The sequence below is a fragment of the Stegostoma tigrinum genome, chromosome 28 (genome assembly GCF_030684315.1).
Source record: "Stegostoma tigrinum isolate sSteTig4 chromosome 28, sSteTig4.hap1, whole genome shotgun sequence".
NCBI classification, from domain to species: domain Eukaryota; kingdom Metazoa; phylum Chordata; class Chondrichthyes; order Orectolobiformes; family Stegostomatidae; genus Stegostoma; species Stegostoma tigrinum.
Genome location: NC_081381.1, coordinates 27,423,366 through 27,440,316, shown reverse-complemented (window position 1 = coordinate 27,440,316; position 16,951 = coordinate 27,423,366). Strand labels below are relative to the sequence as shown.

The window sequence follows — 16,951 nt, the reverse complement described above, 5'->3', positions numbered from 1 at the left end:
CCTTAGCTCTGTGATAACTCTCACGACAGAAACTATTTTTGTTCGAGTTAACTCCAACAACTGAGTCTGTAAATGAGGCTTAGTGCAGCACCTAGGCAACTTTGCAATGTTGGAGGTGCCATCATTTGACTGGAACATGAAACCCAGATCCTGCCTGCCCGGTCAGTTCGATTTAAAAGACCCCATGGCACAAATTGAAGAAGACCAGTGGCGTATGACTAATGTTTATTCCTTAACCTACATCAGGAAAGCATGCGATCTGACATTACCACTGCTACGTTTGTTGGAGCATGCCATGTGCAAATTGACTCCTACATTCCAAAAGTGCTTAAAAATTTCTTCCTTGGCTAACAATGCTTAGGACCATCCAGAAGTAATGAAAGTATAATTGAAGGAGCCTAACCTGAAGAAGTTACCCTCCTCCCTCCGGACCAACCTCAGGGAATCTCTCTACTCTCTCCACCTATCTTCTTTACTCTCCATCTTCGGTCCGCCTCCCCCTCTCTCCCTATTTATTCCAGTTCCCTCTCCCCATCCCCCTCTCTGATGAAGGGTCCAGGCCCGAAACGTCAGCTTTTGTGCTCCTGAGATGCTGCTTGGCCTGCTGTGTTCATCCAGCCTCACATTTTATTATCTTGGAATTCTCCAGCATCTGCAGTTCCCATTATCTCTGATACTATTTTAACCTCACTGCGAAGCCTCTTCCAGGGATGCCTAACCTGAAGAAGTTACCCTCCTCCCTCCAGACCAACCTCAGGGAATCTCTCTACTCTCTCCACCTATCTTCTTTACTCTCCATCTTCGGTCCGCCTCCCCCTCTCTCCCTATTTATTCCAGTTCCCTCTCCCCATCCCCCTCTCTGATGAAGGGTCCAGGCCCGAAACGTCAGCTTTTGTGCTCCTGAGATGTTGCTTGGCCTGCTGTGTTCATCCAGCCTCACATTTTATTATCAAAGTATAATTGAATTTTTGTACCAACTTGTTATTCTCTTTCTTTCTGTCTTGCTGGATATTTCTTACATTTACACTATCTCTGTTACCTCTCACTTGCTTTTCTGTCTTTCCTTCTTCTCACCCTTTCTTTTATTTATTCCCTTTCACCTGTCTGTTTTTAACTGAGATTCATCTTCATTCTATTTTAGAAAATGGTTAATTTTATATTTAGACAATTCTCACTATTTTTGAAAAGAAATTGAAGAGAATAAACAGGATATATTATTCAAAATAGTACCTGGTGACACCAGGGCGCAGAAGGAAATGTGTGTTGTGCCCTTGCTAACATTGGCTAGTCCTCTAATAATGGAGCGGAAAGTGATACTGATCAACTTGACTGCTTTCATGAGGAGTTACAGGCACAGCACATCAATAAATGGAATTTAAATTGCCCTGCGCACAGAAATGGCATGAGGATAAAGCAAAGGAAAAATAATAAGTTTGCAAGTACCTATTCTCTCTTCTCACCACAACAGTTTAGAAGTTCATTGTTGTTAAGGTAATTTTTGTTCAAACTCTTGGCTGATTGTATGATGACAACTTATAAAACAAGATTCAGAATGTTAAAGTGGCTTATTTGGTGCTGTCCCTATCCAATTTGTGTCAGCCACCCTTCCCCCACCACAGCCATTCCCTTGCTCCCTACTCACCACCACCATACACTGCCCCCCACCCCCACCTGTCTCTGTCACTCCGCCCTGGCAATAATTTAACGTCTCCTCCTGTTTCCACTCCTTCCTCCACCTATTTCCCCTCACCCCCCCCACTTAAGTGTACCCTGTGTGCAGCTTCCTCCCCACCCACTCAACCTCTGCCTTTATCTTTCTTCACAGCTGGTCTTGGCTGAAGGCTCAGCATCTGATGGCGGCTCACAGTGTGCAGACAGTATGTCAGAGTTACCACCCCCCATTGAGAGGACTGGCGGCATCGGCGACTCCAGGCCACCATCCTTCCAGTAAGAACCTCTCTTTGCCACATTCTAGAGTCAAGCTTCATTGAATAAAGAGACATGTTTAGCAGTGCCTGTCCTGACTGGGCTTCAGTCCTTGTTTCTGTCCAAGAGAATGATGGTTATGGAGTGAGAAGCAGTGAGCTGTGTAACAGGATCCTCTATCAACTGTAATCCTTTCCTCACTGCTGTTGGTCTCCTTGGTGTCATCCCTCACTTCCCAAAAGATGAGTGGCTTGCAGTCATATTTTTGCCTATTTCATAATCTTCCTCACCTGCCCCACTGAAGATGCCGACTTTCACCTGAGGTAGAGATCTGTTTATCCTCCCCTCCCGTCCCTCCCCAAACTAGGGTGCTGATTACCTCTAGGGTACAGCTGCCCCTACTCTTCTGAAGGTTCTGACTCTCTCTGGAGTTCAGCTCTCTTTCTGTCATGAAGACACTGATGTAATTGGTTCGGATGAATTCTTAGCATTGCCCAGCAGCATTATCTCAATTTTAGTGGCTATTAAATTTTTTGTGTGATTCATATCCTACAGTGCCTAAGAATAAAACCTATAATAAGAGCTGGGACCCTCCTCTCTGGTAATGGCCAGCAGCCCTGAAGGTAGGACTTGCATCACAGCTGCATGCAGAAGGCCTGCCTCTCAAGCCCGCTCACATCCTGATGGTCATTAATTGGCTCTGGGGCAAACAGGGGCAGGTTCATTCCTGCCCTCTACTCCAGGGTCAGAACCCAGCCCGTCAATAGACAATAGGTGCAGGAATAGGGCATTCGGCCCTTTGAGCCAGCACCACCACTCATTATGATCATGGCTGATCATCCACAATCGGTATCCTGTTCCTGCCTTATCCCCATAACCCTTGATTCCACTAAAATCCGTGCACAATGCTTTGCTGTTACACTTCTGTAGTGTAAGAATCAAAACTAATAAAAACTGCAGCTCCCTTATATCGTTAACTGTGAGGCTGTAGTTTATTTTTTAAACTTTTTCATATTTTGAGGTAATTTCTGTTCCGTGCTTGTGAACAGGAAATGGTTTGAAGAATGTGATTTGATGTAACCCAACTCTGATCAAGAACTTTAGAAGGATTAGGTTGAAGTTCTTGTATTTCTGTGTAGTAAACTCCATCCTGTTTCTGTTATTGAATTTTTCCCTATGCCAGCATTTTGCAGACTACCTGTTGCTTCTTCCTCTGACTATCTGCAAAAGAAAGACTTGCACTTACACAGTGATTTTTAATACCTCAGTTTGCTTCATGTTCCTTTCTTGCTTCTGCCTGTGTTTGAAATGTTTTTATTTTGTTTGTTACAAAACCTTAACACTGGTAGTGTGGTAAAGGTATGTGAGATGGGTGATCAGCATGGGAGTGTTCAGCGAACTGTATTTCATTTATTGAAAGATCCAGGTGAAGGCTGAGGCACAAAGCCAAGGTTACAAAGAAAAGGGGAGCAGATTAATTGAAGCAGGTGATGCCAAGCTTACCAGTAAAGGAATTAAGAGTTATGGTGAGTGGGCGGTTAAGTGGAGCTGAGTCCAACAAAAGATCAGACATGATCTTATTGATTGACAGAGCAGGCTCGACAAGCCAGATGGCCTACTCCTGCTCCCATTTCTTATGCTAAACTTGGGTTTCTGTAATGCAGGAGAATGGGAAGATGCGAGAAATGGGTCCACAACCTTGAAATTCTGAGGCAGTGCATTCATATTAGAGACACTGCTGCTCAGGATTTGGAATGTGCACATGGAGAGGAGTGATCAAGAATCAGTGTACAGCTTACTGCAACCAGTTGTTACTGCTCTTTGCCCATTCATCTGTAAAACCTTAGCAAATAACGGCCACTAGAGCAGGAAAATGAACAGCCTGGGAAGATGACTGACCAGTAGGTTGATGTAGGGGCAAAAATCGGTTCAAATGTGATTTCCAGTCCTCCACCCAAAACGGACATAACCGTCAGAGGTCATGTGAAGGGCATCAGGTACTGTGGAATGAGCCTAGGGACAGTCAGTGGGCTTGGGATGAGGTCGCGATGCAGCCTGGATTGAGACAAAAGTAAATTGTTCTGTTTGTCTCATTAGTTCCAGCCTCTGCCTTTTGGAGAGGTTACATTTGGACTGAGCCTGGAGGCAAGTTCTGAAGAACGGTCACCAGACCCGAAACATTCACTCTGCTTTCTCTCCACAGATGCTGCCAGACTTGCTGAGATTTTCCAGCAATTTCTGTTCTTGTTTCTGATTTCCAGCATCCACAGTTCTTTGTTTTTTCTGTTTTGTGGCAGTCCTTGCTTGTGTCGTTCCTTTCACTGCACTTGATTAAGAGGCTGCACTCCATAAGTTTGTGATTTCAAACAAACCTGTTAGACTATTACCTAGTATCAGAGATAATGGGAACTGCAGATGCTGGAGATTCCAAGATAATAAAATGTGAGGCTGGATGAACACAGCAGGCCAAGCAGCACCTCAGGAGCACAAAAGCTGACGTTTCGGGCCTAGACCCTTCATCACTATTACCTAGTGTCATGTCCTGTTTGACTTTGTCCATCCCAGTCCAACACCAGCACCTCCACATCATCCCTTTGTGTTCCGGATACAGGCTGGGCTACTGGTTCCCTCCACTGTCACTTTGCAGGAATTGCAGCAAACTGCAAGAACAGAAACCATGTACCTCTGCATTGTCAACAGAAAACCAATCAATTTTATCAAATCCAGCATTACTCACTCTCCTCATTTACCAAGCACCTCTGTAATTACTGACTACATTAATCCCAGTCACTCAACTTCTTGATTTTAAAATTCAATTATTAATTTTAATTTCCTGCATGGCCATTCCTCTCCCCTACCTTTGCACTTTTCTCTAGAATAACAGCCCCTCCATGAACTGTGGACAACTCCTGTTCTTACCTCTTGCATGTCGCTGATTTCCTTCACTCCATAAACTGCATTGCTTCTTAAAACGTACCTATCCTTTTTACTTGAGAATCACCTTAGTATTCATTAAAGATGTTATAAAATGCAAGTTGTTGTTGTTGTTGTTCTGGTAGCTACCCTCTACAGCCTTTAATTTGTTTTATATTTTCAATTTTAACTCTCAACTGGACTCACCTAATTTTTATGGAGATAAATCCTTTGGATATGCAGAGAATCTTTAATGTGGCTTGATACTTGTAGCCACAAATTTCAGGTAACATGTCCATTCTTGGTAAAAGATACCTTTGAACCACCTTGATTCCTACTTCCTGTTACATTTATTTTTGTCCTTTATAAGGTGTGTGTCGTGGGCAGTGCAGCATCATTGCAGTTTACATGTGTTACAAGACCTGACTGTTTGAATTGTAATGCACAATTTATATTATCAGTTGTCTGCATGTAATTCTGTGGTTTGCGTGTTGCTAAAGGGACCTTCTTCCGTGCATTTACACTACAACAGACCATTTTCTCTGTGGTTGACCTCCTAGGTCTTAATGCCTCAACAGCTCCTGGTCTTCTGGCTGTCCAACAAAAAAGGTAGTCTGTTGATCATTCCTTTCCCTGTTTCTCCTTTCATTACAGTTCAGAGAATTTGATACAGAACAAAAGTAGGGTGTTCAGCCATAATGTCTTTGAAAGGGGTTTTAAATTAATCATGCCCTTCTGCTCTTCCCCTGAGGTGCTGCAAATTTACACTTGCTTGATAAAAGATGTTTGTTTTTCCCCTAAAACTGCTGCCTGTCATTGGGGTACAGATATGAGGTGCAAGCCAGTTCCTTCCTACATGCTTTGAGTATGAGCCCAAGCAGACTGGATCAATAATAGATTGCATTTAGAAAACAGTTACTTCACAGAAGAATGAAAGATTAGTATTGAGTGAAGAGTGAGAGATTAGAACTGGCACATGGGCATTCGGTGAAAAAGCTGGAATTCAAGATATTGGAGATTGCAAGAGACAGGTGACAAGATGCAGGTTTTATAAAGGGAACTCTAGGTTTAAAGGGGCCAGTGTGGGCGTTGATGATGGAATGAAGGATAGAGGCCTGGTCAAGCTAATATTTAGAGAAGCTGGAATACGGGAGGCTATTTGACCAGGGAATGTTGACACCCAGATCTAAAGAGAGGGATAGTTGCAGGCTTTAGCAATTACTTAGTATCGGTAACGTGCTTGTTTGGCATTGGCTGCTTTGGGCTCTCTGCTGATAGATTCAGTGCCCATTATTTGCCATCCTGGAAGCTTCACAGAACATTTTCAGTTGTGTCCTTTCCAGCAGAAACAGAAGATGTAACATCTGAGCAGAAGAGTTCTAAACTTTTGACAGATTATAAACAATATACTGAGCCCCAGGCTTTTAGCTTGTGTGATCAGCTGGGCTGAGAGATGCTTCCGTTATTGCTTTATAAGTCCTCACCCCTGCACTCTCAATTTCTCTTTCCTTTCATTCTGGGTTGCTATAGCAACTGGTTGGAGGCTGATTAGTGTACTGAAAGCCTAGCTTTGAAATTCATTACTGCTACAGCACCCACTGAGCGCTATCATATTTGTGTAACTGAAGGCAAATTCATACCATACTAGTCCACTACGTGGAACCCTGGAAACTGTTGCAGCCACGTTCCCAATTTAGTAACCTCTTACTCTCTCTGGGAATCCAACGGATTAAGTTTTCATCAGTTACTTGACCTCAAGGTGACCATTACAAAAAACAAATGTGAAATACTGTGTTGAGCTCTTTTCAAAATAGTGCCCCTGACCTTCCTGTTCAGAGAATGAAAGTAACCATGTCTCATTAATAATTCCTACTGATTGTTTGCCATGTGCAGTTGGTGTTAGAGTCTCCATTTCAGGGAATCAATTTTGTTATCTATTGGCTTAAGGTGCCTAGTTTGCAGAAGGTTACCTTGACCTGCACTGCATGGCCTGTCTCTATCCAGCTGCTGGATTCAGCTTCCTGAGTTGTCACATATCTTTGTAGAAACTTTGAGATAGCAGGAACTGCTGATGCTGGAGAATCTGAGATAACAAGGTGTGGAGCTGGATGAACACAGCAAGCCCGGCAGCCTCAGAGCAGCAGGAAAGCTGACGTTTTGGGTCTGGCCCCTTCTTCAGAAATGGGGGAGGGGAAGGGACTCAAATAAATATAGAGTGGGGGGGCGTGGTGAAAGAAGGTGGATAGTGGCACAGATAGGTGGAGACAAGACGGACAGGTCAAGGAGGTGGGAATGAAGCTAGTAAAGGTGAGTGTAGGTAGGGAGTTGGGATAGGGGTTGGTCAGTGAGGAGGGAAGGGTGGGTAGGTGGGAGGGAAGACGGGCAGGTTAAGGAGGCGGGGATGAAGCTAGTAGGTGAGTGCAGGTAGGAAGTGGGGGTGGGCGTTAGTCAGTGAGGTGAGAGGAGCGGATAGACGGGATAGAAGACTGACAGGTCAAGGAGGCGAGGATGAGAGCGGGGGCTGGTTTTGGGATGAGGTCAGGGGTGAGAAGATTTTGAGACCATTGAGACCATTAGGTTGTATGGCTTCAAGGTGGAATATGAGGTGCTGTTCCTCCAGTTTTTGGCTGGCATCATTGTGACACTGGAGGAGGCCCAGGATGGACATGTCGTCCAAAGAGTGGGAAGGGAAGTTGAAGTGGTTTGCGACTAGGAGGTGTTCTCATTTGTCGCGAACTGAGCATAGGTGCTCCACAAAGTGATCTCCGAGCCTCCGCTTGGTCTCCCCGATGTTTCCGCTGGTTGTGATGTGGCCTCCTCTACATTCTCCCCCTCTCTCTGTATTTATTTCAGAGCCCCCTTCCCCTGTCCCATTTCTGAAGAAGGGTCCAGACCTGAAATATCAGCTTTTTTGCTCCTCTGATGCTGTCTGGCCTGCTGTGTTCATCCAGCTCTACATCTTGTTAACTCTGTAGAAACTTGCTGTGTACAATAATGCTCCATGTATCGATGAGATTCTTCCTTCAAGACAACATATGTTGCTTCATCTGAGCTTTGCACTAATTCAGTCGCTGTTTCCTTGAAGATTTAATCAGTTTATTGTAAAGTATAGTGTAGTTGACCTCCACCTGTTTGCAAGGTGAAGAACAAAACAGCTAGATACAGTTCAAACATAAGCTATATCACAAATCACTGGTACCATGACATTTGAACAAAATCTGTGGATTTGTTTTCAGCCTGAAATTCCCATGATGGTCTGTGATGAGGTCTCCAGAATGTTTTGACTAAGTCTATTGACTTAACTTGTAGTGATTGTAACAAGGTCAGCCGGCTTGACTTGATAGAATGAGTTTCCTGATTGGGGCTGTTAACCTTGTCCAATCAGGGAGCCCTAGCTGACAGAAATAAGCAGTGTCAGAGGTCTTGTCCACTCAGAGCTGGCTCTGAGGAAGCCGAACTGGTGTCGAGTACTATGCACATGTAAATAGAGGATGACTTGGTGATGGGATACTGGCCTCTGGAGTTACTTCACAACTTAACTCTATAATTAAGAATAACTGAATCTGTGGTTTGGTAACATTTGCCTTTCAGGAGTTAAGATCACAGATTCTCCAGGAGTCTGTCTGTGTTTAGATGTCCTTCCTGTGGGGAATGACATTACTCAACTTGATTTCCTAGGGGTGTATAGGCATTTGACGGAGTGCAGGGAGCGTGTCTGTTTCTGTGGGAGATCCCATGAGTGTCTCAGTATTTTCATGGTTGGACCTGGATGTGTCTGTACTTAAATGGGCTTTCCTGGTGTGTGTCAGTGTATTGTTGACTGGTTCCATTGATAACACTCTCATCTCTGAGCAAGAAAGTCATGGGTTCAAAAGTGTTGACACTGCACTGCTGCACTATATTGGTGGTGCAGTCTTTCACGTGGAGCATTAACCCGAGGTCCTATTTGTGCTCTCAGTTAGAGGTAAAAGATTCTATGGCACTATGTGAAGAACAGGGGAGTTCTCCCAACTGCCTTGGCCAATATTTATCCCTCAAACATAGCTTAAAACATTGCATAATCTGACCATTACTTTGTTACTATTGTTATATCTTGCTTTGTGAAGGTTGGCACCATGCTTTTTTTTACAGTACAACAGTGACTATCCTTCCAAAGCACTTCATTGGCTGTGCAGCACTTGGAGATGCAACTTGTGAAAGAAGCAGGACTTTCTTTCTAGTGCAGTGCTAAAGACTGGGTAACATTAAAGTGTCAAACATTGTAGTGTTTGGTGTATGTGTGGGGAAACTAACAATTGGATTGGGGTGGCACAGTGGCCTCACAGCACCAGGAGCCTGGGCTCGATTCTACCCTCTGGCAACTGTCTGTGTGGAGTTTGCGCGTTCTCCCTGTGTCTGCGTGGATTTCCTCTGGGTGCTCCGGTTTCTTCCCACGGTCAAAAGATGTGCAGGCTGGGTGGATTGGCCATGCTAAATTGCCCACAGTGTTCAGGAATGCATAGGTTAGGTGGGTTATGAGGGATGGGTCTGGGTGGGATGCTGGGAGGGGTGGTGTGGACTTGTTCGGCTGAAGAGTCTGTTGCCACGCTGTAGGGATTCTATGATCTATGAATTGTCAATTCGACAAACAGCAGCATGGAAGAACGCAGCAAACCAGGCAGCATCTGGAGGAAAAGAGCAGTCAACATTTTGGGTATTATCCTTCCTCAGTTCTGAATACCCGAAATGTTGACTGCCCCTTTCCTCCAGTCACTGCCTGGCTTGCTGTGGTCTTTCATCTTCCTGGTTGTCTACCTGGATTCCAGCATCTGCAGTTCTTGTTAGTCTCTAACAGAATTGCCTTTCACATAAGTTGTACCCACAAATGTTGCTTTGCAAGATACCAGAGAAAGCCCTTTTCATTTTTGTTGGAATCTTCCATTGTACAGATGTTATAAATGTTGTATAATGGATACAACGGCAACGTGAGTTATAATAAATGTGTGCACAGTCCAGGTCATCTGGCCCTGACTACTCGGCTTTTCAGTTACTGTGTGGTCAACGCAAACCGAACAGAATGAAAGTTTTAGATGAGGCCATTGGAGGGCGACGTAATGCAACACATTCTATGGATCCATACGAAAGGACGTCAGTTGAATTACCCACTGCCTGATCTGTTGAGTATTGCCAGCATTTCTGCTTTTATTTTTTCGGGGCATGTTTTGAGATTTTTACTGAAAATACAATAGCAATGCTTTTTGCAGGTCTTTGTACTTTTTACAAAAATCCTTCTGGTGGGAAATCAGTTACTGGGCAGTGAAGGATGACTTGTTTACGTGTGGCATCTCGTCACCTCTCTCAAATATATCTCAAAGCGCATCACACTGAATGAATCAGTTCAAATTCATTTACTTGAAAACAACTGTACACTGCATTTGCACAATTACTGCACGCACTCAAACATAGGCAGGCCGACAGTGCACTGGTGTTGCATAGAAAACCTTGTCAATTACTAATTTCAAAACTTGTGAAGGGGGAATTTGTTTCTCGTTAAGTGCCCTCAGAAAGTCCAGCTTGTGATCCCTCACAGTGCAAAAGTCTCAGCTGCAACACTGGCTACTGACATGCAAAGGCCAGTTACCGTCCTGCAGGTGTCCTGGTTGCAGTGCATTTGAGGTGTGTGACAGATAATAAGGAGCTAGTGTTGGACTATCAAATTCCCATTTGAGCAGCTCAGGTATCCTCCTCGCCTAACAGGATCTGGAAATAGAAATGTTGGCTACTGTAGGAGCAATGTTAGGGGTCACAGAGATGCTGTCAGCGGCTGGAGAGGCCTGAAGATGGTGGACGGTAGGGTGAACATAATTTTATGCCATCTTCCTCCTTGTGTCTTAAGATTATTCTTAGATTCATCCGCAATCTGTCCTGGACTTCCCATGTAGATGCTACTGTCAGGAAGGCATAAGAATGCCTCTTCTTTCTGAAGCTGCTCAGAAAATTTGTTATATCCACAAGGACCCTCCCCAGCTTTTACCGATGCACCATTGAAAGCACACTGCCTGGGTGCATGACAACCTGGTATGGCAACTGCTCTGCCCAGGACCATAAGAAACTACCAAAGTTGGTGTGCACAGCCCAGCTTCCATCAATGGACTTCATTTACATGGCACACTGCTGCAGAAAGGCTGCCAACATCAGAAAAGACCCATTGCACCCTAGTAATGCTCTCCCACAGCCTCTTTTATCAGGCAGCAGATACAGCAGCTTGAACACACATACCAGCAGGTGAATGAACAGTTTCTTTCCTGCTGTTATTAGACTGAGCTAGAATGAACTGTCTAACTTCATATAAAGCTGATTTTGCCAATGTTCATCTTGCCTAGCGCACACCCTGTGCAACGTAACCTCAATGCTGTAAGTATTTTTTTCACCTTATCTGTAGGTCCTTGCTCACTATGATCGTCTGTACTGCTCGTAATTAAAGCTTTGCATTGTGCTTAGATACATGTGACAATAAATAAATAAATCAAACCATGCCGACCAGTGGCATTTTGCTCCATGGAGATTCTCGGCCATCGCCACTGTGTTTTTCATAAGACATACCTGGTTACACTAAGAATGTGTTCACTACAGCCTCTGACCTCATCTTGCCCACTGGCAGAATCCCCAGAATTCTGAGACCATGGCAGTGCATTGGGGATCATGGGAAGAGCTACAGAGGGACACCTGCAAAAGCTCTGCACCCCATTTTCATCTTTGCTGTGGAGTATTTAAGGCAGCAAGAGAACATGACGAACAGAAGCTGGAGTAGACTGTTTGGTCTTGAGCATGATCCAACATTCAGTTAGATCATGGCTAACTGAGCGTGATCTTCCCTTCATATTGCTGTCTGCCTCCCTAATAATAATCTGGTATTATCTAAGCATAACACAAATGAGCTATGCGGATTCCATCTATTTGAAGATCTTTGTGGATTTACTCTCCGGTAAACAGTACAGAGTAATCTCCAGCCACAGCCTGTGCCTCAGACTACAGTACGGACACACTCTGGTCACGCAACAACATCTGAGCACTTGGCTCATTCACATATTTGATCTGTTAAAGCAATATCATTCCAAAAGTGAAAACACAATATTCCCCCCCCTTTTTCCCCTAAAGATAGCTATTGTATGCTACAGTTGAAAATATGTTATACAGACAAAGGTACAAGAAAATGCACAGGTACAGAACTCTAGGAATCCAATCATAGCACAAACAAAAATTGCTGGAAAAGCTCAGCCAGTCAGGCAGCATCTGTGGGGAGAAATCAAAGTTATTGTTTTGGATCAAGTAACCCTTCCTCAGAACTGAGGAAGAATCCATTCATTGTTTTGGTGGTTTGATGACTGGGCGCATCCAGATCTTGTGAGTTTTTGTCCTTGATTTACCTTCTGTTGTTTTACAGATGTATCATCAATATGTTGATTTATTGCCCTGTTGTCCCAATACACTGTTGTTGTCTTGGTGTGTTATTTCATTTTCCCTGCATGCAATCGATGCATTGTACACTTGCTTTAGCTCGATTCTGTTCCTCCTCAGCACTGCTTCATTAGGTGTCATGGCTTTATAAGATTTGGGCTCACTTCACATTTTCGTTGTGGAATTTGTGACTCTGAACTTTGTCCTATGTTTATTTGACATAGTCCTGTACATGGATGCTAGCTTTGAAACATCTTCATCCTTCCTTGTTTGTCAAGAAGTGTGATGTATCTTGGAGAATTTGGATGCGTGATGGCTTGGCAATGTGATTCTCACTTGCTTTCCAAACATGATATATGCTGGTGATGATGACCTCATATCAATAGATGTAGCTGTGTGGTGTAATGTGGCATCATGAAACTCTTGTTTCGTTGCCCTGTGTGCCAGATGAGTGATTTAAAGTGCAAAGTTTTCAGTCAGGTGGACTGTTGGGTTTGAGATAATGTGATGAGAATGTCACTGGGCTCAGACCCCATTTGGTGCACACCCCTGAAAGTTCTGCCTGGGCACTGTGGCCCATTTCAGAAATTGAGGTGCACAGAATGGACTGAAGATGGCTCTCGCTATTTCAGACATGGGCATGCCTGAAGTGTTCTCCACCTATATGACAATTGGAAATAATCAGTGATTAAAGTCATCGCCATTCAAGATAGGGAGACCGGTGGTGATTTTAGACTGATGGAATCTTATGTAAGTGTAGAGGTTCTTTCTGTTGCTGTGGCCTGTGGCTTGAGCATGCCTTACACTCTCACTAACTCTCCAATCTCAGTATTAATCCCTGGCCAATATCCCGTATCCAAGTGCTGGTTGTCTCGTCTTTCTATGCTGATATGTCCTTGCTGCACAATCTTCTGGCAGAAAGCTTTAGGCACAAGTACTTGTTTTTCTTTGAAGAAATTGCCTCTGAAAATACTGAGCATACCTTGATAGGCCAAGAGCATGTGAAAGTGTTTGACACCTCTTTTATTATATCAGGCCACCCGTCGCTCAATCCTGTCACACCCTCTCAGACAATTATATATTTCAATAAAATCATCTCTCATTCTTCCGAAAATTAGACCTGCCTTATTACACATTAATAAGTCCAATGTAGTCTGTTCCTTGGTGGATCCATAACATATTGTTCCAGAAAACTGTCCCAAATACACTCAATAAACTCTTCCCAGTGGCTAATTCTGTCTAATTTGATGTTCCCAATCTACCTGAAGGTTAAGATCACCTATGATTAGTGTGCTGCCTTTTCTCCATTACCTCATTATGTTATTTTCTTCTCTGTCCTACATAACAACAGCTACAATTAGGAGGTATATAGACTATTCCCATTAGTGTTATCGTTACCTTGTTAGTGACTACCTTCACCCATTATGGATTCTGTATCATGTGATCTAAGATAATTTCTTGCTATCGTAATTATTCAATTTCCACCAACAAAGCTACCCACCACCCTTTCCTTCCTGTCCTGTCTATCCTATCCACAAGCCATAAAACTCTGAATATTTCATTTCCAGTTTTGGTCACCTTATACCTATGTCTCCATAATGGCTATGAGACCATACATATCAACATTTATTTGAGCCATGAATTGAATTTTTTTCCTGCAGATACTCTGCACATTTAAATAAAGAGTCAGTAATCTCAACAACAACTGAACAACTGAAAATGCTGGAAATCTGAAATAGAAGCTGAAATTGATGGAGAGACTTAACAGGTCTGGCAGCATTTGTGAACAGAAAGCAGAGTCAACATTTTAGTTCCAGTGACTCTTCTTTATAATTGATATCTTCAGCATACGCCCAGCTTTCTTCTAGCTAAGTGGTTGGATGGAGGTCAGTAAATGAAAGGTGGAGATGGAGCCGAGAGAGAGACAGAACAGAAGTTGGACAGACAAAAGAATGGAGAGTAGTGAGCCAGGGAGAAAGAAAAGCTTTGAATGGGAACCATTGGTGGATGAAAATGTGTCGGTTGTAATTAGAGCAACTAATGTAATGACACAGCTTAGGGTGCGGGGTTAAGTAAAGGACATGAAAGCAGATGGTCAGGCCCTAAAATTATTGGAGTTTATGTTGAGTTCTGAAGGCTGCAGAGTTCTCAAGTGGAAAATGAGGTGCTGTTCTTCCAAATTGTGCTGAGCCATGCTGAAGCGCTGCAGCAAGCCCAAGACAGAGATGTTAGCTAGGAAACATAATGGTTTGTTGATGTAGCAGGCAACTGGATGCTTGGGGTCATTTTAGCAGGCAGAATAGAAGTGTTCTGCAAAGCGTTCATCCAGTCTGCATTTTGTCTCACCAGTGTGGAGGAGATGACATTGTGAGCAGTGAATACAGTAGGATGGATTGAGTGAAGAGCAGGTAAATTGCTGCTTCGCCTGAAAGGTGTGTTGGGGTTTTAGGTGGTGTGGAGAAAGGATATAAAAGGGCAGGTGTTACACCTTCTGCCATTGCATGGGAAGGTGCCATTGGGTGTGGGGAAGTGTTGGGAGCAAAAGAGGAATGGACCAGTCATTAATCTTGCCGTTTTACCATATCGTCCTTCTTTGAACCTGCTTGCTCTTTTCTTCACTGTTCGTACACTCTGGGTATTGTTACCAAAATAGTTACGCTGCAAATGCCGCTATATTCTTTTGCTTTCTTAGTGTACATATTCTGTCCTCATTCTACATATCTTCCTCAACCCCCATTAGTTTAAAGTTTAAAGCCTTCTTTGTTGTGTACTCACTTATAAGTGGAAACAGAACCCTTCGAGTCCAGGTATCATTCTGTGCTGCTCTGCAATAAATCTTTGTTGTGGTGCTGTGCCCAGACTGCCCACAATATACCATTATATAGCTTTACCGTGAGCTCTAGCCTTTTGTATTTTAACCCTGAGATGCAAAAGCCAGCATTTCTTTTAGCCATTTGATTATTCTTCAACCTTTCTATGAAATATGAATGGTCTATGTACTTCAATCTTTAGGTATCTGTGGACTGCCAGCATTTCTAGCATTTCGCCAATTATAAAGAACATTTATAAAAACATAAATATTTTGGGTCCAAAATATATGATATCACGTATGTCTATTTGAAATCTAATCGCTACAGCTTTGCCTATTCATATGTTTGTTAGTACATCATTGTAATTATATGCTCCTTAATTATGCTTCTTTAGGTCATTGGCAAACTTGGATATGTTCCTTTTTATCCCATTAACTGAGCTGCTGGCTTAGAAATTGAATAGTTGAGGCCCAAACTTGGGCTCTGATCTCTGAGACATCACTAGTTATATTTTGCCAATGAGAGAATTTACTGCCATTGCTACTTTGACGACTACCACCCAGCCATTCTCAATATCAATTGTACCAGCTTAAACTTTAATTTAAATGTTATTGAAGACCTTCTGGAAGATAATCTAATTAACATCTAAAGTCTACTACTTTAGTCATCTCTTCAAAGAACTTAAGCAGATTTGTCAAGCATGCCCTGCTTTTACAAATTCATGATGAAAACATAAAATGCTGGAAAATCTCAGCAGATTTAGCAGCATCTGAAGTATAATATTTCAAATCTGTGACCTTTTATTGGAACCTTTTACAAGTTCATGTTGGCTGTCTCTGATGAGCTTATAATTTTCAACTCTATCCTTTCAGACCACTGCAGAAGGTCCCATGGCACAATTACAAAGAAGGACAGGGTATTCCTGGGAATATTTATTCCTCAACCACCACCATTGAAAACAAACTTTTTGATTATTATCATAGTACTGTTCTTGGGATCCTGATCTCATAATTTGTTGCTACTTTGCCTAGATTTCAAAAGATCTTCATTGGCTGCAAAGTGCTTTGGGGTTTCTTGAGGTTATGAAAAGTTCTGTATAATACAAAGTTTCTTTCAGATTTTCATAAAAGTCCGTTGAGCCAGTGTTAATCTTTTTCCCCCGTACTTCCTGCTTCTTCAATAAACAATAACTCATTGGTAAGGTGCTGGTCAGCCAGTACCTGTGAGTTCTGGTAGCTTGCCAAAGTGCTCATCAGACATCATCATTTTATGCCTGGGCCGAAGCTGTAATCTCACTGAGGGATTAAATTATAGTAATTAATATTTCATGAAGAAAAGCCCCGATCAGGTCCTAGCCTTCAACTCACTTCTAGTACCTGTTATTCTGTATACACGTCAAAATAAGTTCCTCGCCATGATTTGTGCAATGTGGGTCTTCCTCATTACATTCAGTCTGTTAGTTTCTTATAGTTGATGTTTGGTATTTTGTGTTTATTGCAGTGCCAACACTGCTGGTAGTCGGGATGGACTGGACAACGAAACAGGGGCAGAATCAATCTTGAGCATCAGGCGGGAGCGGGATCGACATCGGCGAAGGAACAGAGAACGTGATGTGCATGACGATGGTGAGTTAAGCCTAATCGTTTGACCAGAAACTAGAGAAACTGAAACTTTACAGTAGATAATGCTCTGCAAAGGATCATAATTAAATTAGGAGCATTGAAATGAATTGCTCTTTACGTTGTTGGCAGTGCAGCTTCTGCATCTGAGGATGAACTATCTTGGTGTTGGTGCAGAGGTGAGATGTAACACTTGTGTAGCCACTGCTGTTAGAAGCAATTACACATTGATGGTTTGTGATTCTG

General features: G+C 43.0%; 1 protein-coding gene across 2 annotated transcripts in view; it reads left to right on the top strand.

The window, feature by feature from the left end:
- Positions 1-16,951, top strand: part of LOC125466744 (segment polarity protein dishevelled homolog DVL-1-like) — a 128,448-nt gene that overhangs the window by 56,524 nt on the left and 54,973 nt on the right. The window contains exons 3-4 of one of the 2 annotated variants that reach the window (XM_048561694.2): positions 1,826-1,947; positions 16,587-16,711. In XM_048561694.2, the coding sequence (XP_048417651.1) occupies positions 1,826-1,947; positions 16,587-16,711 (247 nt within the window). The remainder of the gene's footprint in view (positions 1-1,825; positions 1,948-16,586; positions 16,712-16,951) is intronic. The other variant, XM_048561695.2, reaches the window with a different exon arrangement.